The sequence below is a fragment of the Centropristis striata genome, chromosome 18 (genome assembly GCF_030273125.1).
Source record: "Centropristis striata isolate RG_2023a ecotype Rhode Island chromosome 18, C.striata_1.0, whole genome shotgun sequence".
Lineage (NCBI taxonomy): Eukaryota > Metazoa > Chordata > Actinopteri > Perciformes > Serranidae > Centropristis > Centropristis striata.
The window spans coordinates 35,005,750-35,033,087 of record NC_081534.1 but is presented as its reverse complement, the minus strand read 5'-3'; the positions used below and the strand labels follow the sequence as shown (position 1 = coordinate 35,033,087).

The window sequence follows — 27,338 nt, the reverse complement described above, 5'->3', positions numbered from 1 at the left end:
CTCCTTGTCTGCTGCAGGGATTCAAACCAGCAACCTTCACCTCTCAAACAGTTTATATTGTTTTATTGATTACAGCAAAACATTTTAAAATGAAAAATATAAACAAAAAAAGGTCACAATGATAGAATATAAAATATAAAGTCTACAGAGTCTGATGATCATTTGTTATAGAAAAGTAAAAAAAGTCCATATTTTGATTCTGATCAGCGAGAATCAGACCCATAAATATAAAGTTTTCAGTGTTTTGTTGTGTCTGTTCCAGGCGAAGTAACTCTACGACCTGTGATGTCACCAGAGGACGACCTGTGATGTCACCGAAGGACGACCTGTGATGTCACCTGAGGACGACCTGTGATGTCACCTGAGGACGACCTGTGATGTCACCAGAGGACGACCTGTGATGTCACCAGAGGACGACCTGTGATGTCACCTGAGGACTACCTGTGATGTCACCTGAGGACGACCTGTGATGTCACCAGAGGACGACCTGTGATGTCACCTGAGGACGACCTGTGATGTCACCTGAGGACGACCTGTGATGTCACCAGAGGACGACCTGTGATGTCACCTGAGGACGACCTGTGATGTCACCTGAGGACGACCTGTGATGTCACCTGAGGACGACCTGTGATGTCACCAGAGGACGGCGGCGCCTCCTGCTGGTCACACGGCGCTCTGAGGACCCGCTGCAACAACAATAACAACATGTGATTAAATAATACTAATAAACCAAAAGCTTGCAGTTCATATATGTACATGTGTTTAATCATAAATGTAAATTTAGCAATAAAAAACACTTGATTTTGTTGTTTTTCCTGAAGAATGAAGAAAGCTTTTAAGAGACTTAATATATTTATGTTTTATAATATGTCTGCGTAGTGGCTCTTCTGTTATTGCTCTGTTTGCATAAATAAAATTATTATTTATAATCGTACTGTACTTTTTAATGTGGCTATATTTTTATATTGTTATTATAAATCTATTATTATTATTATCATAATTATTTTAAAATAAATATATCTTTTGTTTTAATATTATTAATAATCTTATATAATTTTCATCAATTCATTATTTCTATTTTATAGTTATTATTAACGATATCATTAATCTGGCTCTTATCTCTTATTTTGTTTGTATTGCATTATTATTATTATTTATAATTGTATTCTACTTTTTATTATCTTCATTATTCATGTATTATTTCTATAATTATTGTTTTTACTATATTGTGTTTCAAATTGTTAATATGAATTATTATTATCATCATCATCATCATCGTCATCAATCAATCTATAATTTTTAATGATTAACATACCATTTTTATTTTATTGTAAAAAATAATAATCTATTATTATTTTTTATTATTCACATTCTATTAACTCTCACTCACATGACGTGTATAATAATAATAATAATAATAATAATAATAATAATAATAATAATAATAAAGTCACCTGTGTGCAGCACACTTGTCTGGACTCGACTCTCCTCCAGAGAGACGAAGCTGACATCTCCGGAGCCGAACTCAGAGGTCCGAACCACGATGGGACCCCGAGACGCCTTCAGCTGGACCTGGACCCTGTCCTAGACAGACAGACAGACAGACAGACAGACAGACAGACTTTGAACTTTTTACTTTTGGTATAAGGATTCATTTAACACAGTCATTAAACATATTGAACATGAACATTTTTAAGTTTAATTTTTTTAACTCATAGATTAAATGAAATCAAACTTTGGTTCCTGTGTCTGTCTGTTTACCTCCTGTGGAGCAGGAATCTCCAGTCTGGTTTCCTCCGGAGCTTTGACCACGATCACTGTCTGCTGCTGGACAAACCAGAGCCGCCGGATGTCTTCGTGAGTCACGTAGGCCGACGTGAGGAAGGGTTAAAGAAAAGAACCTGCTGACAGAAACAACCTGCAGAATGGACCAGAAACAACCTGCGGGCTGGACCAGAAACAACCTGAGGGCTGAACCAGAAACAACCTGCAAACTGGACCAGAAACAACCTGAGGGCTGGACCAGAAACAACCTGCAAACTGGACCAGAAACAATCTGCAAACTGGACCAGAAACAACCTGAGGGCTGGACCAGAAACAACCTGCAAACTGGACCAGAAACAACCTGCAGAATGGACCAGAAACAACCTGCAGGCTGGACCAGAAACAACCTGAGGGCTGGACCAGAAACAACCTGCAAACTGGACCAGAAACAACCTGCAGAATGGACCAGAAACAACCTGCAGGCTGGACCAGAAACAACCTGAGGGCTGGACCAGAAACAACCTGCAAACTGGACCAGAAACAACCTGCAGGCTGGATGAATCGTCTGAAAGGATATGCAGAGTTCTCCTCGTCATCCGTCATGTCTAACAGCTGCTTGGCGCAGCTCTTGATGAGTCCGTCCAGCGTGGACTCCACCGTCTTCAGGTTCTCCAGCTCTCTCTCCAGCTTCTGCGGGTTCTTCCACAGAAAGCTGCCGATCGGAGTCTTTCCTCTGCAGACAGACACAGAGCCGTTTATGCAAAACACGACAAAATACAGATAAAAGTATGTAATTTATTAAAAAAACACTCTACCTGCATTTTCACTTAAAAAAACAGAGCAGATTTACTTTACACGTTACTTTAACATAAAAAATTTGATTTTTACACATTTTTATAAATTAAAGCACATAGCAGAATATTAAGTAGTGTGGTGTTTTTGGTAAAATAAGGGATGTGAATTCTACTTCTAACTCATTAAATGTAATAATGATAAATCTTCAGATGTTCATGTTGATGACAGCGCCTCGGAAAAATGAAAATAAACCCTCATGAAACGTGTTCAGGACTTACATCCACCTGACCCAGTTGGTCGAGTCCTTCTCCAGGAGGTTGAAGCCCGTCAGGACATGCGTGATGTCATACACTCGCCGTTTGCGTGTCTGCAAGCTGGCGGCGGCGTCCCGCAGGTCCAGAGCGCCGTCGGGCGCCACCAGCAGCAGCTCCAGGAAACGCAGAGTCAGCAGCCCCAGAGACACGTCTGCACGACACGACACCGTTTGACCCGGGACAATAAACCTCGACAGAAACTCAGTAATACAAACACAACAATAATCTGTAGAATAAGACTGTGACGGACAATTCTCACTGTTTTTTAGACATTTAATAGATGAAGCAATTCTTAAAAATTATCAGTTTAATCAATGATGAAAATAATTGTTAGCTGCATTATTCTTAACATTTAAAAGGTTTTGCAGACAACTTTTGTATATTTTATTCTACTGAAAACGCAATAAATAATTTGTTTCCATCTAAATCTCAATTATGTACTCAAATTTATGATCACGTCAATTTATGTTAAAATATAATATATTTATTTTATTCTTTAATTCATACACAGAATATTCTCTGAATTTATCGACTGATTATTCATTCACCCAGAGTCCAAGATGATGTCTTCAAAGCCCAACGATCAGTTGAATCTATTAATAAATCAGTTTAATTTGTATAAAAGAGAGCAAAGCAGGAAATCTGAATCTGAAACGCAACGTATACTCTGTGAAGAAATACACCTGATTGAGTCGGACTGTGTCTGTGCAGAAAAATGTGTCAACAGCTGATGTTTACAGTTTACCCATTAATGAGCAGACAACCATCACTGGATCACTGTGACTCTGAAGAAAAAACTTTAAAATGTGAAAACTCTCAAGCAGGTTCTGCAGCGTCTTTTCTCTGTGATTTCTAAGTGACTTCCTGGACGTTTGTTGTGGACTAAAGAAGTCTCTCTGATGCTCACCCTGTCTGCTCGCCTGTCTCCTCTGTGGCAGGAAAGCTCTGCAGAGAAAGAGACAACACCATATTATACAGAGTTATCAATTTAATTAAAAACTCTGTCAAACCTACAACACATCTGCTGCATTCGAACATAAAAGTTTGCAGATGTGGCGACACATTTCTATACAGAAAACACAAAAACAATCTTTATTTATTTTTCTTTACAGATTTAATGTAAAATATGAAATCCAGGAGCAGTGAAATGTGTTACCTGGTGTTCTCCAAACCTCCACCTGGATTCTGGAAAAGTAAAGATAAAGTTGTTTACTTCTCTTTTCTTTTTTATTTCAATATTACAAATAAAATGTCAATTTCACATATAACCCTCTGTAGCCTACAAGCACCTGGGAGGTTTTGAATGCATATTTTCATAAAAAAAACCATATAATTAAATGATAAATTCTTTAATAACATTTATAATAATCAGATACATCTCATATGAACATATCAGGCTGTTTACACAGAGCTGAGAGGAGAGGACAAGAGAGGCTGGAAACATGGAAGTAACTGAAATGTTTCTATAGATTCCATTTTATTCCAGTTTTTGTAAAAAAAGATAAATCAATGATGAAATGAATGATTTTGTTCACGATTTCTGTCATTCTAACTGTGTTATTCTGCACAAAGACTGATTGAGTGGTTCTGATTGTGCTGATTCAACAGAGCTGCAGGACTTAGAGATTTATAGAGATTTATATATTGCAGTGACACACATGGACACAGAGAGTAAAAGTGTAAGAAGAGCAAAAAGAAAATCTGCTTGCTGGGGTTCAAAGGGTTAAAAGTTCTAGTTTAGACAAACAAACATCTGCTTGTATGCAGATAATGCTGTCGTTTACCTCAGAGAGAAACTGAATATTGTCCCAATAAAAAAATATACTAAAATAAAAAAATACTTATTTAATAAAATATTTTATAAAATTTATAAAATAAAATAATTATTTCTGAATTCTGAATAACTGAAGTCATAATCTTTACAAATTCATATTAGTTTAACTCATGTCTAGAAGTATTGCTGTCTCTTTTATTTTTTTGTTGTACTAAAAGAAAAAAAGCAGTGCTAAATGCTGAAAAACTGAAGTAATATTGTTTTCAAATTCACAGTAATTTAACTCATGTCTAGAAGTATAAGTGTCTCTTTTATTTATTTGTATTTCTATTTTTTCTTCTTTTTATTTGTATTTATTCATTACATTTTTTTTGTACTACAAGAAAAAAGAAGGGCTAAATGCTGAAAAACTAAAGTAATATTGTTTTCAAATTCACATTAGTTTTATTTGAGTTGTTCCCATTTCTAGCCAGGATTGTGCTGATTCCACAGAGCTGCAGGACTAATAAACTTATATAGATTTTATATATTGCAGTGGGAAAAAAAACAGTTTGCTGGGGTTCAGAGGATTAAAAGTTTAAGTTTGGATGAACAAACACGTCTTTAGACTAAATTCATATTATTTTCATAGAGAGCTGCAGGACTTTATATAGACTTTATATACATTTCATATACTGCAGTGAAAACAAGGACACAATGAGGAAACTGTGACCCTGAAGGTGATTGTGTGGTTCAGAGCGTCACCAGAAACCATCTATTATATTATATTATATTATATTATATTATATTATATTCCAGGAGTGGGCAACCTTTACTAACTAAAGAAAAAAAAGAAAAAAAATGAGAGAAAATCGCGGAATTGAACCGCAAACCTTACATTGAGTCTAAAATGAAAATTAAACAGCCTAATAAGTCTAAATGAGCCTACCAACATTATTAATAGTCATATTGAGCATTTATTAATATGATTTTGAAAACTAGTCTATCTCGGGGAACTCAAAACTAAACTCAAAGTTGACAGAACGTAAAGGTTAAGGCGCCGGGCCGGAGACTTCCGTAAGCTATGAAGCACATTTTAGTTGACTCAAATGTCTAAACTTTTTTAATATGCTGTAAAAAGGCGATACAATTTTACAATAGAGGAATACAAATAGTTTTTGGTCTACACCATTGATAAATGAACATTTTAATGTAAAAGTATACATATATTTTTTGTCTCAGCCACGGGGAGGCCCTGCAGGCGGCCTGAAGAGCCACATGAGGGTCTGGAGCCACAGGTTGACCACCCCTGGTATATTCTATCAGGAAATATGAACCAGACCTGCTGTGGTGGATCTGGAGCCTCGTCCCCACTTCCCTCGTCCTCGCAGTCTGCGGGGACCCAGCGCTCCTCTTCCTCGGAGGACTCGGCCCCCCAGGGGCTGACGAGGCCCAGCGAGCCGTCCAGGAAAGGGGGCATGATGGGGACGGCGCCGCTGGTGATCCCGCCGGCGGAGAGGTCCTCCGGCAGGAAGTGGTCCTCACAGATGAAGTGCTGCTCCGTGGAGTCGTGCTGCCACGACTGCCTCAGCGCCGCCAGCCAGACCTGGAGCGAGTCATGGAGGATGAAGAGGACCATCATCAGCTGCAGCAGGAAACACACATCTCTGACCGCAGCACGCTCTTTTATTCTTATATGTATATATATATATATATATATATATATATATATATATTTGTGTCTCTCCCACACCATGTCAACTCTGTAGCCCTTCTAAATCAGATAAGATCATAAAGTTTTTCTAGTTTTAAAAATCTCTAATTTCTTTAGCATCCCAACAACTCTGCTTTAAAAAAATAAAAAATCACTCACTTTGACTTTGGTGTGAAATTATTAAAGAAAATAACATTTTGTCGAATTGTATTTAAAAAGAAATTACTCTCTGGACCACAAGTTAGAAGCTTTAATAACCAAGACTTTGATCTTTTCAAATATATTTTTACAGGACAATCAAAGATATAAAAAAAAAATTAAATAAATAAATGAAGTGATGCAGTTTGTATATATATTTGATGGTTTGAGTTTTTATTATTTTATTATTTGTTAATCATTTCTATCATTTCATATTTTTAACTTATGCTCCTGCACCTTATTTGTATCTATTTAATTTTTATTTATATATGTGGCCATGAGTATGTAAATAAAATATATATAAATAACTTACATTGTTATGTCACTGTTTTATTGTGAAAACCTGTTTAAATAACTAAACATTTAAAAAAAGGAATAAAATGACAAATTTAAAAACAGGAAGTGGTTGGTTTGTAAAAAAAGCGTCCAATTTCTAATAATAATAATAATAATAACAAATATAATAAAAGTTAAATGCAGCTTTTATCTTTTTTGATAATACATTTAGAAAAATAAACATAATAAAATCGTAATAATAATGATAACAATAATAATTATAGTAATAATAATAACAGTAATAATGATGATGATAATAATATCAATAAACAATAAAAACAGTAATAATAATAATAATAATAATAGTTAAATGCAGCTTTTCTCTTTTTTTGAAAATTAATTTAGAAACATAAACATAATAATATCGTAATAATAACAATAATATAAATAATACTACAACTAACTATAATAACAGTTATAATAATAATAAAAATAATAATAATAACAATAATGATAACAATAGTAATAATAATAATAATAATAATAGTTAAATGCAGCTTCTCTTTTTTTTGAAAATTAATTTAGAAACATAAACATAATAATATCGTAATAATAACAATAATATAAATAATAATAATACTTACAATAATAACAGTTATAATAATAATAATAATAAAAATAAAAATAATAACAATAATAATAATAATAGTTAAATGCAGCTTTTCTCTTTTTTTGAAAATTAATTTAGAAATATAAACATAATAATATCGTAATAATAACAATAATATAAATAATTCTACTACTAACAATAATAAGTTATAATAATAATAATAATAATAATAGTAATAATAATAAAAGTTAAATGCAGCTTTTCTCCTTTTTCGAAAATTATTTTATAAACATAAACATAATAAAATCGTAATAATAATAATAATAATAACAGTTATAATAATAATAATAATATCAATAATACTACTACTAACAATAACAACAGTTATAATAATAATAATACTAACAATAACAACAGTTATAATAATAATAATAATAATAATAATAATAATAATACTAATACTAATAGTAATAATAATAACGGTGCGGTGCAGCTCTCCTCTGGGAACCGGAGCCTGGAACACACCGGGAAGCAGCAGACATGTCCAGCCGGCCCGCAGAGCCTGAGCCCGGGTTACCTGGACTCTCGCCGGGTCCCGGGGGAAGTTGAAGAACCTCTTCGGCGGCCGGTTGAAGACTCTCCGGCTCACCATGCGGTTCGGACACGCGGAAACGACACACTTCACCATGGTCCCGGTCCGGTCCGGTCCGGTCCCGGTCCGGTCTCTGCTCCGAGAAGACTCACCGCCAATAAAACACGTGCTCGGTTTGTTTATGTCACGTCTCAAGGTGTGCTCTCACACCGGAAAGAGAAGTGTGTGACCCGGATGTACAACCACGGAAGATTTTTATTATTATTATAATTTATTTTATTATTGAAGATCATTTAGAAACATTAAGGGAAAATGGAGGGAAAGTTTATTTATATATTTAAAAGGTTTACAAATAAACTTTTTATTTATTTATCATTATAGTTTTTGTTTTGTTTTTTTACAGATCTAATCTTAATTTATTAAGAAACATGAAGGTATAGAGACTGGAGGGAATGTTTATTTACTTTATTTATATTTATTTATTCATGAATTGAATCTTTAAGGGAAACTGGAGGGAAAGTTTATTTCTTTATTTCATTATTTATAAGGTAGGAAACCGTTTCATTTATTATTATTGTTATTATTATGATTAATATTATTATTATTATTTATTTAATTACTGAAGATAATTTAGGAACATTAAGGAAAACTGGAGGTAAAGTTTATTTATATATTTACGAGGTTTACAAATGAACTTTTTATTTATTTATCATAATAGTTTTTTTTTTTTTTTTTTTTTTTACAGATCTAATCTTAATTTATTAAGAAACATGAAGGTATAGAGACTGGAGGGAACGTTTATTTACTTTATTTATATTTATTTATTCATTAATTGAATCTTTAAGGGAAACTGGAGGCAAAGTTTATTTCTTTATTTCAATATTTATAAGGTAGGAAGCCGTTTCATTTATTATTATTATTATTATTATTATTATTATTATTATTATTATCATCATCATTATTATTGTTATTATTTTATTTAATCTACTTCATATAGAAACATGAAGGTATAGAGACTGAAGGGAATGTTTCTTTATTTTATTTATATTTTTTTATTTATTAATTGAAGATTATTTAGAATCATTAAGTGAAACTGAAGGAAACGTTTATATCTTTATTTCTATATTCATAAGGGATGGAAACTTTTTATTATATATTTTTTCTTTTTTTACTGAATATAATTTATTTAGAAACATGAAGGTATAGCATAGAGAGTAGAGGGAACCATTATTTTATTTATATTTACTTAATTATTGAAGATAATTTAGAATCATTAAAGGAAACTGGAGGAAAAGTTTATTTTTTTATTTCTATAATCATAAGGGAGGGAAACATTTTATCTATGTCTTTTTTTTTTACTGAATATAATTTATTTAGAAACATAAAGGCATAGAAACTGGAGAGAAAGTGAAATTATGTCTTTAATTTATGTTTTTATGAGGGAAGGACTTTTTTTTTTCTATTATTTTATTGATGATCATCAACTTAGAAAAATAAATCATTAAAACTGGAGGGAAAGTTTATTCATTTAAGAGTAAAAAATAAGGGAAAAAACAAATAAATTATTAAATAAAACTGAAACTGAACTGTCTAAACTGTCATGTTTAAATATGCAAATGAGGTGTGAACTTAAATACATGCAAATTATCGATTTCCAGGACATAAATCTTTTTTTTTTTTGACTAATTCGATTCAAAATTTTTGACTTTTATCATTTCATGAATCAGAAAATCCTGAAGATAAACATAAGACTACATCTGGTTTTCAACATAAGAAAATGACTCTGGATTGTGAAGGTAATGTCTTTATTCCTCTTTAAAACAGAATCAGATTTACATTTGTTAGAAGCTGCTGTTCTCGTGAGTCTTTAAACCTTTATTGAGATCAATCACGACAGACATTAGCAGCTACAAGACGCTGCTCCAAAAAAAACTGGATTCAAGAGAAAATCAGAGTTCAGCCCTGAGATCATTTCACCGTTTATAAGAAGAAAACATTTGAGACATTAAAGAAACAATCAGAGAATCAAATGATAAACAAAGTGAAGCTTCATCCAACATTCAGACCACAGGACAGGAAGTCGTCTCCGTCCTACAGAACACACAGAGACACTGAGGAAACAGAGGACCCAAACCTAAACCCAGGATAAAGAGGTTCAGTGAATGTGGTGTTGAAGGTGTGGAGGCGGATCAGTGAGTCAGAGGAGACTCTGTAGAAGGACAGAGAGCCAGCAGGACAGTCCACATACACTCCTATTCTACCAGAGGGGGAGGAGGAGGAGGAGGAGGAGGAGGAGGAGGAGGAGGAGGAGGAGGAGAGGACTGTTCTAATGTTATCGTGCCAGACAGAGTAACCATCATGAGAGCAGCTCAGACTCCAGGACTGATCATTGAATCCAAACACACAGGCATCACTGCCTCCTTTCCTGCTGATTCCTCTGTAACTCACTGCTACAGCAACTTTTCCAACATTTTCCTCTCCTCTCCACTCGACCTCCCAGTAACAGCGACCAGTCAGACCATCTTTACACAGCAGCTGAGGCCTGGAGTCAAATCTCTCTGGATGATCAGGATATGACTGATCCTCTCTAACATATGTCACCTTCCTGTTGTTCTCAGACAGTTTGAGGTTTCTGTATACTGTGTTTGTGTCCAGTGTGAGTTGACAGAAATCTGATGGAGAGAAAAAGACACAACACAGCAGCAGTTTATCATCAGACACATCTGAAGGGTTTATTCTTTCTTTGTGTCCTCGTGTTGTTCATTTCTATAAAGTTTAATGATGACACATGTTCTCAGTCATGTTTTAATGAATAAATATCACAACTATTAACTGTGTATTTAAAGCTGTTTTGTCTTCATTAGTCAAATGTAATCCACACTTACACTTCCTCAGACCAGGTTTTAACCTGTGCTCTCCACCATGGTCCACCCTGGAGGAAGAAACACAGTCACAATGATTTTCTATCCAACATGAGTCCTAACTGCTGTTCAACATGAAGCAGAGCTCCTCAGTTTGTCAGTGTGACAGAGAAACAGGCTGAAACTCTTCTGAGTCAACTGTCCGCATGATTTCTCAGAGAAAAGACCTGAAGAAGAAGAAGAAGAAGAAGAAGAAGAAGAAGAAGAAGAAGATTTTATTTTTATTTTTAAACAGCACTTTATTTACAGTTGGCACATAACAAAACAAACAGTTAATTATTCCAAAAATCAGTTACTACCATACTACCCAGGACCGGACCAGCGCACCCTGTACTTTAGTGTCCAGCAGGTTGACTAACGCCATCTTTTTAGTCTTGAGGATTTCAAAATATCCTCGATTTCCTGTGGACTCACTTTCACATTCGAGATCCACAATATCTGATAGATCTGGTGATGTCGCGTGTGACATTGAGCGTGTGCTGCTGACATAAAAGCTTAATTTGAACCTTTCCATGGTCCCACCACTGCCTCAGACTGACAAACTCGCTTTTTTTCTGTCTAAAATCATTCCAAAAAAAGCTTAAAGCCTCCTTGACAGATTTATCAACAGTTAAAACTGAGTTAAAATGCCAATAGGCGCTTTTGGATGAAATATTTCTAATAAAAACACTACTTAAAACCAGAGAATGATCAGTAAAACCAACTTGTAAAATTCAACACATTTTCACAGCACTTATTCTGTGCTTAAAAACATAAAACCGATCTAGTCTAGCCGAGGAGATTCTGTTTTCACTAACGTGGGACCATGTATACTGTCTGCAGCCTGTGTGCATCCTTCTCCACACGTCCACCAGGCCATGGGAGGAGACCAGCTGCCTCAAGGCATGCTGGGATACTGGATGAGGCTCTGCATGGTTACCATCTAAAGTATCATTTTCAGTACAATTAAAATCCCCACCCACGAATAAATAATCCTCCCAGCTAAGGCCGTTTAAAATATCATTCAGACTCTCAAAGAAGTGCTTCCTCTCTGTACCTTTGTTTGGAGCATAGATATTGATAAAAACATCATTAAAATATTCAAAAACAGCCTTTACTAAAAGGCCCCTCCCCTCCACAACATGTCTGACCTCCAGGGAGGTTGGAGTAAAACCTTGAGAGAACAGGAAGCCCACTCCTCCACTGAGGGTGGAGTTATGGCTTAAAATGAGTTCTCCTTCCCATTCTCTGCTCCAGTCTGCCTCATTACCAAAATCACTGTGTGTTTCTTGTAAAAACAGAACATCCATATGTTTCATTTTGGTCATTTCAAACATTAATGCTCTTTTTCTTGTTTCTCTGGCATCATTGACATTCAGACTGCCTATTTTAAAACTACCCATTATAATGGAAATGCTATAAAACAGGCTAAAAACAATCAAATAAATAAATAAAAATAAGATCTGTACATTCATCATCATTAAAAACCAAGTTGTTTCCTGACTTTAATCATCTGTTTTCTCAGTCTGAACACTTCTTGGTCTGTCAGGTCTGACTCTGATCTGTGTTTTATAATATGCCTGACTGAATTATAAAAACCCTGCAAATCAGGGAAGTGCTGTTCCAACATTAACCTCTTCATCCCTTTGGTCTGTTTTAAAAAGGACTTCAGTGTATCAGCAGGATACACCTGAGCAGCAGCCTGCTGAGTGTGAGACAGGTCACTGCTGTCAGACAGAACCCTTCTGTTCTCTGCAGCACTACGTTTACCTGCCAGACGTCCGGCCTTACCACCGGCCACCACAGTCAGCAAGTTTCTCCTCTTGCTGCGCCGTTTAAGAGGAGCAGACCCCCACTCAGCCTCACAGGCCTCCACCTCTCTAGCTTCAGTTACTGCGCTTCCCTCACACAGCTCACCTGATAAAAGTCTTTCACCTGACTCACCTGTCACCTCACCTACTTCTCCCTCTTTACCTGCTTCACACTGGATATCTGCGACCTCAAACTCTTCACAAGGCTCACCTGTTATTTTACCTGCCTCACTCACCTCGCCTACATCCTCAACTGGTTCACCTACCTCCTCTAGCTCACCTGATACTTTATTTTCTTTGCCTACTTTAATAGCAACCTCACCTGCTTCTCTCCCCTCACCCGTCTCACCCATATCCTCCACCAACTCACCTTCCACTTTACCTGAAGGCTCACCCCTCACCTCCTCCCTCTCACCCCTCACCTCAGAGCTTCCTCCAGCCTGGTTCTGCATCTCTTCACCCGGCCGGACCCCGCAGCCGGAGCATCACGGTTAGAACAGGCTTTAATCAAATGTCCCTCTCCACCACATCCAAAACACAAAAGAGAACATATTCAAACTCATCTACACGGACACGGGAGCGGTAATCAAACTCTTCGTCTTTGTTGTTTAACAACATGAAGAGCTGTCTGCGGTGAGACACTACGTGTCTCAGCAGGAGGGATTTGCAGCCTGATAACACCTTCCTTATAGGTGACAGCACTTTTCCATGTCTTGAAAGTTCTTTGATTAAGAACTCATCACTGATGAATGGAGGGACGTTTGACAGGGTGATTGTAGTGGCCGGCTGCGTCAGCGGCAGCACCGGCTCAAACATCCCATTCACTGTGATGCCTGTCTCCACCAACCTGTTCACCTGTTCTAGTTTTTCTAAGAACAGGACCATGGCACTGTTCATACGGGCAGCGGACTTCACGGGGCCGTGCCCGATGATTTGGCCAACTGCCAGTGCTATTTCCTCCACGCTGCACAGAGAGCCAGCTCCAATTTTAATGCTGTGCTTCCATGTCAGCCTGGAGAAAACGCTGCTGGACGCCATACCGGCGTCTGAGACGCCTCAGCTCCTCCGAGCGTGGCTGACAAAACAAGTAACAAACAAGCACTAACCTAACCAAAAACCAACCAAACTTAACACCAAACCAACACAACTACATTCACAAACCCATCACAAAGAGAAAACACAGAAAAAAATTAACGAAAATAGATGAAAAATACTCAACATCACTCAGCTCTTCCACACTCCAAGAAGAAGAAGAAGAAAGTTATCTACAAATATTAAGAGACCATAGTCGTCATTAATCTGCTCTCTTTTTATTGATGTCCTCTCATAAAATATAGTCCACATTGGCAATAACTGCACTCTCTGAATACATTTTTTTGGGGGGGAAAAGAGTCTGGGCTCAAAGTGCTGGGTTTGTTTGATCCATCCACCACCCCTCCCACCAAGGTTATAATAGTTTTGGATTTTTCATTAGTTTAATTTCGTTGTGATTTTTTGTTTTCTAATTCATTTAGTTTTAATTCCTTTTTAGAATGAGTTTGCTAGTTTTAATTCCTTTTTATTTTTTGGAAAATGCTTAGTTTTAGTTTAGTTTTTATTAGTTTAGTTTTAGTTTTTTGTAATGGGGTATTTGTTGGGTGCCAGATTCAAAAAGGTCACAATAAATGTTTCCTTTATTTCCTTTTGTGGCAGGTTGAGCGTTGCTCCTCCTCCACTTAGGTGATTTCTGGTGGGCGGATTGCAGAGTGGTTTCACCTGTGTAAGTGCTGCGCCTTCGCTAGCTCGCACACTGCTGCCTGGCACTCGTGGCGTGCGTTGGTTGTTGGCTGCTCCGGTCTTCCTGGCGTGCTTCAGTCACTGGAAGGTATGTAGGCATGATGCTACTTTCGTGCAATTTTATGGCACGTTATGGTGTGACAGCTGCCGTGATTTTGTAACTTTCCAGTGCTGTTGGCTGTGTTGTTCGGGGGCAGCATGGTGAAGAGTGAGGGGAGTGTGGCGTCCGCTCTGTACTATTACCGCAGCCGGTGATCAGTTTCGGGGGCGTAAAGCTCTCTTCGTTCAGGTAAGCGTGCTCTTTTGTTAACCTGCTGGTTTGTGTTAGCTTTGTGCTTAGCCGTCTGCTCTCTGTCCTGCTGTAGCTGTTGAAGCCGCAGCGGCTTTCCCTCCTTGGCTTCCTCCTCCTGTGCTCCGGTGAAGCTGCCCTGCACGGCTCTGTGACGTATCCTCCACCCGGCTATCCTAAACGTAAACCATCCACGGCCTTCGGTCCTGGTGCGGCCGATTCGTCGTCGCCATCCACTCCGTCTTCGCCATCTTCGGCTGCTTCGGCACCGTTTGCATTCCACACAGTCCTCAGCGGCGGCTGCGTTCCCACGCAGCGCTAAGTTCTCTGTCCCACCACAACTCTTATCGGTTTGGTTAATTGTCTGCTTTTCCTTTTGTCTCTTTTGTGTTTGTGTTCTTTGGTTCATTTCTTTGGGGTTAAATTGATATATATTTTCCATTTTAGTTTAACATATAGCTGTTGTGTTTGGGGTGATAGATACGCCTGAACCCCACCCACCGCTAAATTTCGTTGTTTTGTTTCATTATTTGGCTTAAGAATTAGTTGGTTTTCTGTATATTTGTATTTGGGTTTAAATATTTGGATGATCAGTTCTGTTTCTGTGTGTGTGTGGGTGTGAGTGCTGTGTGTGTATGTATGTGTGTTGTAATATAGTCCTCAGTTTTAATTGATTGACATACCTGAGTGTCTCACCACAACAGTAGTGTAATTTTGTGTTTCTTTTGTGTTTCCAGGAGCTTGTGCAGCGGGCGGCAGGCTTCCCCTTGTGGTGGTCCCCTTCTCACTCCCTCCTTAAGTTTGGTGTGGCACGTGGTGATTTGGTTTGTAGTGATTCTTTCTTTTGTAGTTTGAGTTGTTAGTCTGACCGCCTCGCTACAGCCTAGCTCTGTGCCTGTTGTGTTTATTTCTACTGTGGTTGTGACTTTGATTTGACACTTCAGTTGTTGTGGAGATCCCTGAGCTCTTTTAATTTTGATTTACTGCAAATAAATACTTTTTGATATCTTTTGTAAGTCCGTCTCTCGTCCTCTATACTTTCGTGTAACGAATCTGTGTGACCTCTGGTTGGCCAAAGTACAGGGCCAAGGGTGTATTTCCTGGGGTGTAATTCCCCAGGTGGCGTTGTCGAGCAACTTTCCCCTCCCTCTCTCCATTTCGCCACACTTTGTCTGATCCATCTCAGCCCCAATAAGTTTATTAAGTCATAAAACCAGATAGATGAAATAGATTTCATCTCAACCAAAAAGGGTTACATATGGTTTTGGACGTGCTGACGTGCTAAGGTGAGCGTATTGTGTCACTTCCAGTGTTTCTGTGTGTGCTCGTAGTGTAGTGCTGTGCTTGTTTGCTGCTCTTGCTAAATACAGTTAACTCTGTTAAAAGTTACACATTATAACGGATACCTGTCCGCTTCATTTATACATACGCTAGTTTTACTTAAGCACCCGTATCTATCTGCTCCTTGTAGGGACTTTGTCGCTAATCTTATCTGTCTGATACTACTCAGTTGTGTTAGCTACCTAGCCTAGCTGCTAACCATGTCTTCTCCCCCTCACTCTCCTGCTCTCTCTTGCCCGGTGTGTCAAATGTTTAGTTACTGCTTAGCCTCCTTTAATGATAATGGTACTTGTAATAAGTGTAGTGCTTTAGCTGTGTTGGAGGCGAGGCTTAGTGAACTAGAAGTGCGGCTCCGCACCATGGAAACCAATTCGGTAAAGTTAACTGCAGCAGTTAGCCAGTCGCCCTTAGCTGGTGCGAGCCGACATAGCGCAGCTAGCCGTTCCCCGACACCTCCCGAGCGGCTGGACGGCTGGGTGAATGTCCGAAGGGGGAATAGTCAGAAGCCGAGGCCCACGATGGTTAACCACCAACCGCTTCACGTCTCCAACAGATTCTCCCCACTCAGTAACACACCTACTGAGAAGCCAACTCTGATCATTGGCGACTCCATTCTTCGGAACGTGAAGTTAGCGAAACCAGGCACCATAGTTAAGTGCATCCCGGGGGCCAGAGCGGGCGACATTGAATCCTTTTTGAAACTGCTGGCTAAGGATAAATGTAAATACAGTAAAGTGGTTATTCACGTCGGCAGTAATGACACCCGGTTACGTCAATCGAAGGTCCAAAAATTAATGTGGAATCGGTGTGTGCATATGCCAAAACAATGTCGGACTCCGTAGTTTTCTCTGGTCCCCTGCCAAATTTGACCAGCGATGATATGCGTAGCCGCATTTCATCGCTCCAGCGCTGGTTGTCGAGGTGGTGTCCAGCAAACAACGTGGGATTCGTTAATCATTGGCAAACTTTCTGGAGGAGACCTGGTCTTATTAGGAGAGATGGTGTTCATCCCACTTTGGATGGAGCCGCTCTCATATCTAGCAACCTGACCAAGTTTATTAGTGGTCCAAACCCGTGACAAGTCAGAGTTGAGACCAGGAGGCAGAGTCGCAGTGTAAAACACTTCTCTGCCTTTCCCTTTGAGCAGTCATCCACCCAAAATCCCATAGAGACTATGTCTGTCCCCCGTCCTCCCAAAGTTAAGTTATTTAAACCAGGTTCTAACAGAAGAGGAGTTACCCAAAATAACCTAATAAAAATTGAAACTTCAACTGCAAATAAACAAAAACCCAAAATAATTAAATGTGGACTCTTAAACATTAGATCCTTATCATCTAAAGCTTTATTAGTAAATGAGTTAATATCAGATTGCAATATTAACTTACTTTGTCTAACTGAAACCTGGCTGCGTGATGAAGAATATGTCAGCCTAAATGAATCTACTCCTCCTAGTCATATTAATACTCATTTCCCTCGTGGCACAGGCCGAGGAGGAGGAGTTGCAGCGATATATGAGTCAAACCTTCTAATTACCCCAAAACCTAAATTAAACTATAACTCATTTGAAAGCCTTGTTCTCAGTCTTTCACACCCAACCTGGAAAAACCAACAGCCAATCCTATTTGTCATAGTTTACCGGCCTCCCGGTCCATATTCAGAATTTTTTATCACATTTCTCTGAGTTTTTTATCAAGCCTAGTACTAATTACAGATAAGGTAATTATTGTAGGTGATTTTAATATTCATGTTGACATTGATAATGATAGCCTTAGTACTGCTTTTATCTCCTTACTAGAATCGATTGGCTTTAATCAGAAAGTTCATGAAGCCACTCACTCTTTTAACCACACCCTCGACCTTGTGTTGACGTATGGGATTGAAATTGAACATTTAATAGTTTTCCCACAAAATCCTGTGTTATCAGACCATTATTTAATAACTTTTGAAGTCCTGCTATTGGACTACTCGCTAATAAGCAAGAGTTTATACACTAGATGTCTATCTGATAGTGCTGTAGCTAAGTTCAAGGAAGTGATTCCACCTGTCTTTAACTCTTTGTCGTGCTCCAACATAATAGAGCACTATGTTAACTTCAGTCCCTCCCTAATTGATAACTTTGTCGACAGTACTGCAGATTCACTGCGAACAACACTAGATTTTATTGCCCCACTAAAAAAGAAAATAATAAAACAGAAAAAGTTAACTCCATGGTACAATTCTCAAACCCGTGAACTGAAGCAAATTTCACGAAAGCTCGAAAGGAAATGGCGTTCAAATAAGCTGGATGAATTTCTTTTAACCTGGCAGGACAGTCTTAAAGCATATAAGAAAATCCTCCGTAAAGCCAGATCAGCCTATTATTCGTCATTAATTGAGAAAAATAAGAACAACCCAAGATTCCTTTTCAGCACTGTAGCCAGGCTGACAGAGAGTCACAGCTCTATTGAACCTATTGAACCTGAACTAGTAATGATTTTATGAACTTTTTCAATGAGAAAATTATAACTATTAGAAATAAAATTCACTACTTCCTGCCATTAACTGGTACTGAGGCATCCTTAAACCCTGGAGCCTTAGAAACGGGTACAAACCCTGATAAATATTTAGATCGCTTCGCTCCCATCACTTTCCAACAACTAACCTCAATGATTTCCTCATCTAAACAGTCAACCTGTCTCCTAGACCCCATACCAACAAGGCTGCTTAAAGAGGTTCTACCTTTAACGGGTACTTCTTTCTTAGATGCAATCAACTTGTCATTATTCACAGGCTATGTGCCACAATCATTTAAAGTAGCTGTAATTAAACCTCTTCTCAAAAAGGTTCATTTAGATCCTGGCGTTTTAGCAAACTATAGACCAATATTTAACCTCCCCTTCATCTCTAAGATCCTGGAGAAAGCAGTCGCAAATCAGCTTTGTGATTTTCTTCAACACAATAGTCTATATGAGGACTTCTAGTCAGGATTTAGAACTCATCATAGCACAGAAACAGCATTGGTAAAAATTACAAATGACCTTTTAATTTCTTCTGATAATGGACTTGTCTCAGTCCTTGTCTTACTAGATCTGAGTGCTGCATTTGATACAATTGACCATCGTATCCTATTACAGAGACTGGAACATGTAATTGGCATTAGAGGAACGGCACTGGGCTGGTTTAAATCGTACTTATTAGACCGTTTCCAGTTTGTTCATGTGAATAATGAATCCTCCGTGCGCACTGATATTAACCACGGTGTTCCACAGGGTTCTGTGCTTGGACCAATTTTATTCACCCTTTATATGCTCCCTCTAGGTAATATAATTAGAAAACATTCAATTAACTTTCATTGTTATGCTGATGACACTCAGTTATATATATCAATCAAGCCAGGTGAAACTGATCAGCTAGCCAAACTTAATGAATGCCTTAAAGACATAAAAATCTGGATGGTCCACAACTTCCTAAATGTTAAACTCGAAAAAAACGGAAGTGATTGTACTGGGACCCGAACACCTCCGAAACTCATTATCTAAAGACTTAATTAGCATCGATGGCATTACCCTGGCCTCCAATACAACCATAAGAAATCTCGGAGTTATCTTTGATCAGGATCTGTCATTTAACTCCCATATAAAACAAACTTCAAGGACTGCATTTTTTCACCTACGTAATATTACAAAAATTAGACACATCCTGTCTCAAAAGGATGCAGAAAAATTAGTTCATGCTTTTGTTACTTCAAGGTTAGATTACTGTAATTCCTTACTGTCAGGCTGCTCCAATAAATCCCTTAAAACTCTTCAGTTAGTCCAAAATGCTGCGGCTCGTGTACTAACAAGAACCAAGAAAAGAGATCATATTTCTCCTGTTCTAGCTTCGCTGCACTGGCTCCCTGTAAAATCCAGAATTGAGTTCAAAATCCTTCTTCTTACTTACAAAGCTCTAAATGGTCAGGCACCATCATATCTTAAAGACCTCATAATGCCATATTACCCTTCTAGAGCACTACGCTCCCAAAATTCTATGTTACTTGTGGTTCCTAAAGTCCTTAAAACTAGATTGGGAGCCAGAGCCTTCAGTTATCAAGCTCCTCTCTTGTGGAATCATCTCCCAGTCTCAGTACGGGAGGCAGACACCCTCTCTTTATTCAAGAGTAAACTTAAAACTTTCCTCTTTGACAAAGCCTATAGTTAGGGCTGGCCGAGGCCTGCCTTGAACCAGCCCCTAGTGATGCCGCTATAGGCCCAATGTGTCGGGGGACACGATACACAGGGGCCCTCTTTCTCTCTCTCTGATGTCCCAATAATACATGACACAAGCTTTTATTTTCCCAGAGTACTCGCACTTTTCTCTGCTCTCTCTTCACAGGGTATGGAGCTGTGGTCCTGCTCCATCACTCCTGCTGGTCTCACTGCCGTGGATCTGGTTTGGCCCCAGATGGGAATGTTCCTCTCCTGGTCCACTCACCATCACTACTGGCCAATGGTGGCGCACCATCACCTGCTGCTGTCAGTTAGTTTTAGTTAGTTTTGTAACCACACAATACAGTTTCAGTTAGTTATGTTTTTTTTAAAAACAAATTTTTATTTTTATTTTAAGTTAACGAAAATGTTTTTCAGTTCTCGTTTCTGTTATTTCGTTAGTTTTCGTTAACTATAATAATCTTGCTTTCCACTCGCCCTAAACTAATTTTTTTCACATTTATAATCCATCACCTCACTTTGCTCTCTCTCTAATTACAACAAACAAAAACCCCCATTTGAGCAGTAATAGTTTTCATTCAAAAACAAACTATTTTTTTGGGACAGTCTCTGCTTTAAAAAAAGGCTTTTCTTTCAGCAGAAAACCATTTATAATGTAATTGGATGCACTTAATATTGCTGACTCGTACATATGTTCTCCAGATATATATTTAATTTTTTTCCCTTGAAAGAATCTCTGTCCAGAGGTTGAAGCCACAACACATGGCATTCAAGTCATTATTTTCAAGGTCAATAATGAACTTCGGCATGAAAGCTTGTTTTCAGGGTTCCTGTGTCATAAATACCTTTGCTGAACTGAAAAAAAAATCTGAAAATGATGAATCAGAAAGTTATTATAAAAAGATTAAAACAAAATACAATATTGATACTAACTGCTAAGAAAGAGTGGAAGAACATGTAAATAAAGAAACTGGAGACACCTGCAGTGTGAACTCTTGTTGTCTGTCCATACCTGAGAGTCTTCAGTCTGTAATGTGGATCCTCTCGTAGAGCAATCAGCTGCTTCTCTCCTGAGTCTCCTGGATGATTGTAGCTCAGGTCCAGCTCTCTCAGATGGGAGGGGTTGGAGCTCAGAGCTGAGGCCAGAGAAGAACAGCCTTCCTCTGAGATCAGACAGCCTGACAGACTGGAATTAAGAATATATCAGAGCAGGAACAGCAGGAAGATTAAAGAGATGTTGACAGTCCTCCCAAACAGGATGAGCAGGATGAGTGGAAGAAAAAAAGATTAACTGTTTACATACAGACACTGACCTGAGAGTTTCCAGTTCACATATTGGACTCTTCAGTCCAACAGCCAGCTGCTTCACTCCAGAATCCTGCAGGTTGTTGTTACTCAGCTCCAGGTCTCTCAGACTAGAGGACTGGGAGCTGAGGACTGAGGACAGAGCTTCACAGCTTCTCTCTGACAGGTTACAGCCAGTTACCCTTGAAAGTAATGTACACATTCATCAGTATTGGTTCTTAATATTTAATGTGATTGAAAGACATGATTTGACATGATATAATATTTCCTATATGAGCATGCAATTATTATAATTTTTTAGCTAAGAGACATTTGTCTGTGCAGATTTGTGTTTGTCAGTCAGCTTTAACAGAGATGTACATGATTAAAATTACTGGGATTTCATAAAATTATTACCTGTGATATTTTCTTTCATTGTGCTAATGACAAATAAAACAAAGAGCCCCCAAAAACATTTAGATCTGAGATATTTGTCTTTCCATAAAACTGAAAAAACAAAAAACAAAAACAAAAGCCCTCAAGAGAAATGGCACTTCAAATCCAGTGTGATACTTTAAAATAAGTTTAAAACTGACCTTAGAGTTTTCAGTTCACATATTGGACTCTTCAGTCCAACAGCCAGCTGCTTCACTCCAGAATCCTGCAGGTTGTTGTTACTCAGGTCCAGGTCTCTCAGACTAGAGGACTGGGAGCTGAAGACTGAGGACAGAGCTTCACAGCTTCTCTCTGACAGGTTACAGCCAGTTACCCTTTAAAGTAATGTACACATTCATCAGTATTGGTTCTTAATATTTAATGTGATTGAAAGACATGATTTGACATGATGATATAATATTTCCTATATGAGCTTGCAATTATTATAATTTTTTAGCTAAGAGACATTTGTCTGTGCAGATTTGTGTTTGTCAGTCAGCTTTAACAGGGATGTACATGATTAAAATTACTGGGATTTCATAAAATTATTACCTGTGATATTTTCTTTCATTGTGCTAATGACAAATAAAACAAAGAGCCCCCAAAAACATTTAGATCTGAGATATTTGTCTTTCCATAAAACTGAAAAAACAAAAACAAAAGCCCTCAAGAGAAATGGCACTTCAAATCCAGTGTGATACTTTAAAATAAGTTTAAAACTGACCTTAGAGTTTTCAGTTCACATAGTGGACTCTTTAGTCCAACAAAAAGCTGCTCCACTCCTGAATCCTTCAGGTTGTTGTTGTTACTCAGGTCCAGGTCTCTCAGACGAGAGGACTGGGAGCTGAGGACTGAGGATAGAGCTTCACAGCTTCTCTCTGTCAGGTTACAGCCACTCAACCTGGAGAGGATTATAGATTAACATAAACAAAATGTTTTACTTGTCTTGTATGACAAAAAGCATGTTTCATGTTGTTCATATATCCACTCACAGAGCTTTGTTAGAGGCTTTGACCACTGGCAGCAGCCTCAGAAGAGCCTCCTCTGAAGCAGAGTATTTCTTCAGGTCAAACACGTCCAGATCTGTTTGTGATGACAGTAAGATGAAGACCAGAGCTGACCACTGAGCAGGAGACAGTTTATCTGTGGAGAGACTTCCTGATCTCAGAGACTGTTGGATCTCCTCCACTAGAGAACGATCATTCAGTTCATTCAGACAGTGGAACAGGTTGATGCTTCTCTCTGCAGACAGATCCTCACTGATCTTCTCCTTGATGTACTGGACTGTTTCCTGATTGGTCTTTGAGCTACTTCCTGTCTGTGTCAGCAGATCTTGTAGGAGTCTTTGATTGGTCTCCAGAGAAAGACCCAGGAGGAAGCGGAGGAACAAGTCCAGGTGTCCATTTGGACTCTGTAAGACCTTGTCCACAGCACTCTGGTAGAGATGTTTTGGTTTCAGTTTTTTTCTGAAGAATTTGGACAGTCGGGAGGTTGATTTTTTTTCTGCCATCAGATTGATTCCAGAGTTGATGAAGGTCAGATGGACATGAAGAGCAGCCAGAAACTCCTGAACACTCAGATGGATGAAGCAGAACACCCTGACCTCGTACAGTTCACTCTCTTCTCTAAAGACCTGGGTGAACACTCCTGAATACTTTGAGGCTGCTGTGATATCGAAGCCACACTCTTTCAGGTCTGAGTCATAGAAGATCAGGTTTCCTTTCTGCAGCTGATCAAAAGCCAGTTTTCCCAGAGACTCAATCATCTTCCTGCTCTCTGGACTCCACTGTGGATCTCTTTCAGATTTCCCATGATATTTGACATTTGTCCTTTTGGACTGAACCACCAGGAATTGGATGTACATCTCAGTCAGGGTCTTGGGCAGCTCTCCTCCCTCTCTGGTTTTCATCAGCTTCTTCAGAACTCCAGCAGAGATCCAGCAGAAGACTGGGATGTGGCACATGATGTGGAGGCTTCGTGATGTCTTGATGTGGGAGATGATCCTGCCGGCCTGCTCCTCATCTCTGAATCTCTTCCTGAAGTACTCCTCCTTCTGTGGGTCAGTGAACCCTCTGACCTCTGTCTCCATGCCAACATAGTCAAGAGGGATCTGATTGGCTGCTGCAGGTCGTGTGGTTATCCAGAGGCGAGCAGAGGGAAGCAGTTTCCCCCTGATGAGGTTTGTCAGCAGCATATCCACTGAGGAGGACTCTGTGACATCAGTCAGGATGTCAGCGCTGTCGAAGTCCAGAGGAAGTCGGCACTCATCCAGACCGTCAAAGATCAACACAACGTGGAACTCTTCAAAGCTGCAGATTCCTGCTGCTTTGATATCAGTAAAGAAGTGATGAACAAGTTCCACCAAGCTGAACGTTTTCTCTTTCAGCACATTCAGCTCTCTGAAAGTGAATGGAAATATGAAGTGGATGTCCTGGTTGGTTTTGTCTTCAGCCCAGTCCAGAGTGAACTTCTGTGTTAAGACTGTTTTCCCAATGCCAGCCACTCCCATTGTCAGCACTGTTCTGATTGGTTCATCTCTTCCAGGTGAGGCTTTAAAGATGTCTTCTTGTCGGATTCTTGTTTCTGGTCTGTCTGGTTTCCTGGATGCTGTTTCAATCTGTCTGACCTCATGTTCCTTATTGACCTCTGCATTCCCTCCCTCTGTGATGTAGAGCTCTGTGTAGATGTCATTCAGAAGGGTCTGGTTTCCTGTTTTAGCGATCGCCTGAAAACCACACCGGAACTTCTTTTGTAAATTCAATTTGAGTTTTGGCTGGCACCGAGGAAGAATCTCTGAATGAAGAGAACAATGAAACCAATGAGGGTTGTTACAGCGAATGTGGGTCATGATTTTGTTTTTTAACAAATATACTTATTTCTTTATGTGTAAAATCTGTTCAGCTTGATTAATAACTACAGTAGGTCCTGAAAAACTGGTCTCCAGAGTAAGGAGACGGTGTTCGACTCCTATTGAGGAAAGTTATTTTGTACAAGAAAAACATACATTTACACTTAAGTGTGTGCACATTTTAACCACATAGAAGCAACCAAAAAAAGGATTGTCTGCCTCTGGTTCATCATTTTTGTTCTCTGAGAGACTTTCATTTCATTTCTCTGCTGGATGTGTTTTGGGTGCTTGGTTCTATTATCCAAAGTGCAACAAGACATACATGTCTATATTTGTAGATCAGAGAGAGTTTGTTAAAGTCTCTGTAACCTACAATTTTGATCTTTTTTCATCCATTTTTATAATGAATAATGATTCTGACATACCTTCAAGTTTGAGGGGGGGGTTTGATAATTTCTGATTTATCTTCTCTTTAACTGTTCTGGCCACGTCAATCGCATTTATACTGTAAGTCTGAATCATCTGATCCACGGTTTTAATCCGGTTTGCATTCTCCAGTCGACTCTTTGGGATTGCTTCGATGCCTCCTAGCTTCCCCTGCAGGAACCACTTGAATTTTTCAAAGTCCTCATCTCCCAAATCTTCTAAAATTGATAAGATTTCCTCATCAGGTGTCGCCATTTTTTGTCCCTGCAAAGATCCAAAAGATACCAAAAGGAAATAGTTCATTTTAAAATATAGACTTTGTTATGATGAAGATGGTTTCATTAGTTTTAAGCAGCGGCGCATCATCAGGAGAGACAAACAAACAAAGTCAGGAGACAGTTAGAAAGGACGGTCTGCTACCTGTAACTGTCAGACAGACATTTTGTTTGATTCTCCCCAGAGTCGAGGATCACTTCTGGTTTTCAGTACAAGCTGATCAACATTGATGTGGACATCTGTGCTCACACATGAGTAATTTAGGAACATATATAACAAAACCAAGAGTACAGATTCTTAAAATATGGATTTGGTTTAACAATCCAGGCAAAGAAATTAAATGCCAAAAAATATTGCCAATTTTCTTTTTTGTTAAATCAGAGTTGCAGCAATCAGTGGACTATTGCCAGCTATTGTGATAATTAATTAATGGTTAAATACATTGTTGCATGCAAAATATATGAGTGCTCTGTTTTGAGGAATAAAACATGCAGAATTCCTTTGTTTCTCAATTTTCTATAATTTAAATTGAAAATTAAATTTTTTTTGCTGATAAAACAAAAAAATTAAAGATCACCTTGGACTTTGACAAATTGGACTTTATTTTTTATTTTGTTTTGTTTGCTTGTTATAAAATCCCCAGACTCCCATTATTCCCTCTCTTTCTCTGCTGGGACTTTCAGAGAACAGGGGTCGTAGCCACAGAGGGTCGCCCTTCCCTCTCTGGACCTCTCCTACCTGGACTGCTCCACTCTCTTTGATTTCTATGACCTACTCAGACAGTAGCCATGATGAAGCTGAAATTACCATTCTTGATAAGTTGATGGTTAGTTTACACACTGTTAGCTATGCTTGCTTTACACACACACACACACACACACACACAGCTTCTTGCATGCCAACTAACATGGCCAACTTTGCTTATGAAGAAGAATTGAAAGTTGATGGAACATGGTTCTTCGTTCTGACCTCAACACCTGAACAAACTTTCCCTCTTTCTGACATCTTTGTTTTATCCTCTTCTGTCTGTAAGCCGTGTGGCCATGTTGAGAACTGAGGTGGCAATACTGCATTTGTTCAGCATCCCTTACACACACACACACACACACACACACACACACACACACACACACACACACACACACTAATCCGACAGTAGAAGAGATTGAGCTAGAAAATGAATGAAAAAAAAAGTAAAAAAGAGGAATAGAAACAGGCCCGAGCCAAGTGGATCCAAGCTGTAAGCAGAGAACAGGAAGTGACTCACACACTCTGTGACAGCACTGACAGAGCACACACACACACACACACACACACACGCTGTCTTGCTGTAGGCTAATCTGCCAGTAAACAGTAGAAGAGATTGAGCAAGAGAAAAAAGCAGAAGAGGAGGAGAGTGAGCTGAGAGAGAAAAAAAAGTTTTAAAAAAACTGATTGTTAATTTGGCTATCTTTTCTTTATTTTTCAGAGTGGTGACCCATCCAGAGGTGACTTCAAGTAAAACAAGTCACATCATTTAATATAATTAATACTTATTTTTGATAATTATTTCTTTGCTAGCCATTCTAACACGTTTGAGCTTCTCTGGTTTTTGGCATAGTAACCACCAACATCGACCAAAATAGTTTTTATAAACCTGAAGATGAGTTAGTAATCTGTGTCACCCCGAGCTCCATTCATACAGGTTTTTTAAGCCTCTATTGGAAGATGTCTCCATTTATACACATAACTTGGAACACAAACAACATT

At 38.5% G+C, this 27,338-nt stretch overlaps 2 protein-coding genes across 2 annotated transcripts; both read right to left on the bottom strand.

Moving 5' to 3' along the window:
* Positions 1–552: 552 nt before the first annotated feature.
* LOC131991198 (transcription factor E2F6-like) lies at positions 553–8,231 on the bottom strand. The gene is made up of 9 exons (XM_059356532.1): positions 8,002–8,231; positions 5,969–6,232; positions 4,030–4,058; positions 3,781–3,818; positions 2,838–3,024; positions 2,343–2,497; positions 1,762–1,877; positions 1,455–1,584; positions 553–686 (listed from the first exon to the last, which is right to left on the bottom strand). Exons 1-9 carry the CDS (start codon positions 8,110–8,112, stop codon positions 664–666), a joined length of 1,053 nt encoding a protein of 350 aa, XP_059212515.1. The 5' UTR covers positions 8,113–8,231; the 3' UTR covers positions 553–663.
* A 1,634-nt stretch (positions 8,232–9,865) lies between these two features.
* LOC131991594 (NACHT, LRR and PYD domains-containing protein 3-like) lies at positions 9,866–25,667 on the bottom strand. Its single transcript, XM_059357059.1, has 8 exons — positions 25,313–25,667; positions 23,032–24,832; positions 22,764–22,940; positions 22,201–22,374; positions 21,634–21,807; positions 21,333–21,506; positions 10,902–10,948; positions 9,866–10,688 (listed from the first exon to the last, which is right to left on the bottom strand). The coding sequence occupies exons 1-8, from the start codon at positions 25,614–25,616 to the stop codon at positions 10,108–10,110; spliced, it is 3,432 nt and encodes a 1,143-aa protein (XP_059213042.1). The 5' UTR covers positions 25,617–25,667; the 3' UTR covers positions 9,866–10,107.
* Between the last annotated feature and the right edge of the window lie 1,671 nt (positions 25,668–27,338).

Bases quoted from the DNA above. Each gene is read 5' to 3' on its own strand.
- LOC131991198 (XM_059356532.1), bottom strand. From the start codon at position 8,112: ATGGTGAAGTGTGTCGTTTCCGCGTGTCCGAACCGCATGGTGAGCCGG. The intron at 3,819-4,029 runs GTAACACATTTC...CTTTCTCTGCAG, and splicing joins GGAGGTTTGGAGAACACCAG to AGCTTTCCTGCCACAGAGGA. The intron at 687-1,454 runs GTGACTTTATTA...TTGTTGTTGCAG, and splicing joins GACAAGTGTGCTGCACACAG to CGGGTCCTCAGAGCGCCGTG.
- LOC131991594 (XM_059357059.1), bottom strand. From the start codon at position 25,616: ATGAACTATTTCCTTTTGGTATCTTTTGGATCTTTGCAGGGACAAAAA. The intron at 22,375-22,763 runs GTCAGTTTTAAA...ATTACTTTAAAG, and splicing joins TGTGAACTGAAAACTCTAAG to GGTAACTGGCTGTAACCTGT. The intron at 21,808-22,200 runs GTCAGTTTTAAA...ATTACTTTCAAG, and splicing joins TGTGAACTGAAAACTCTAAG to GGTAACTGGCTGTAACCTGT.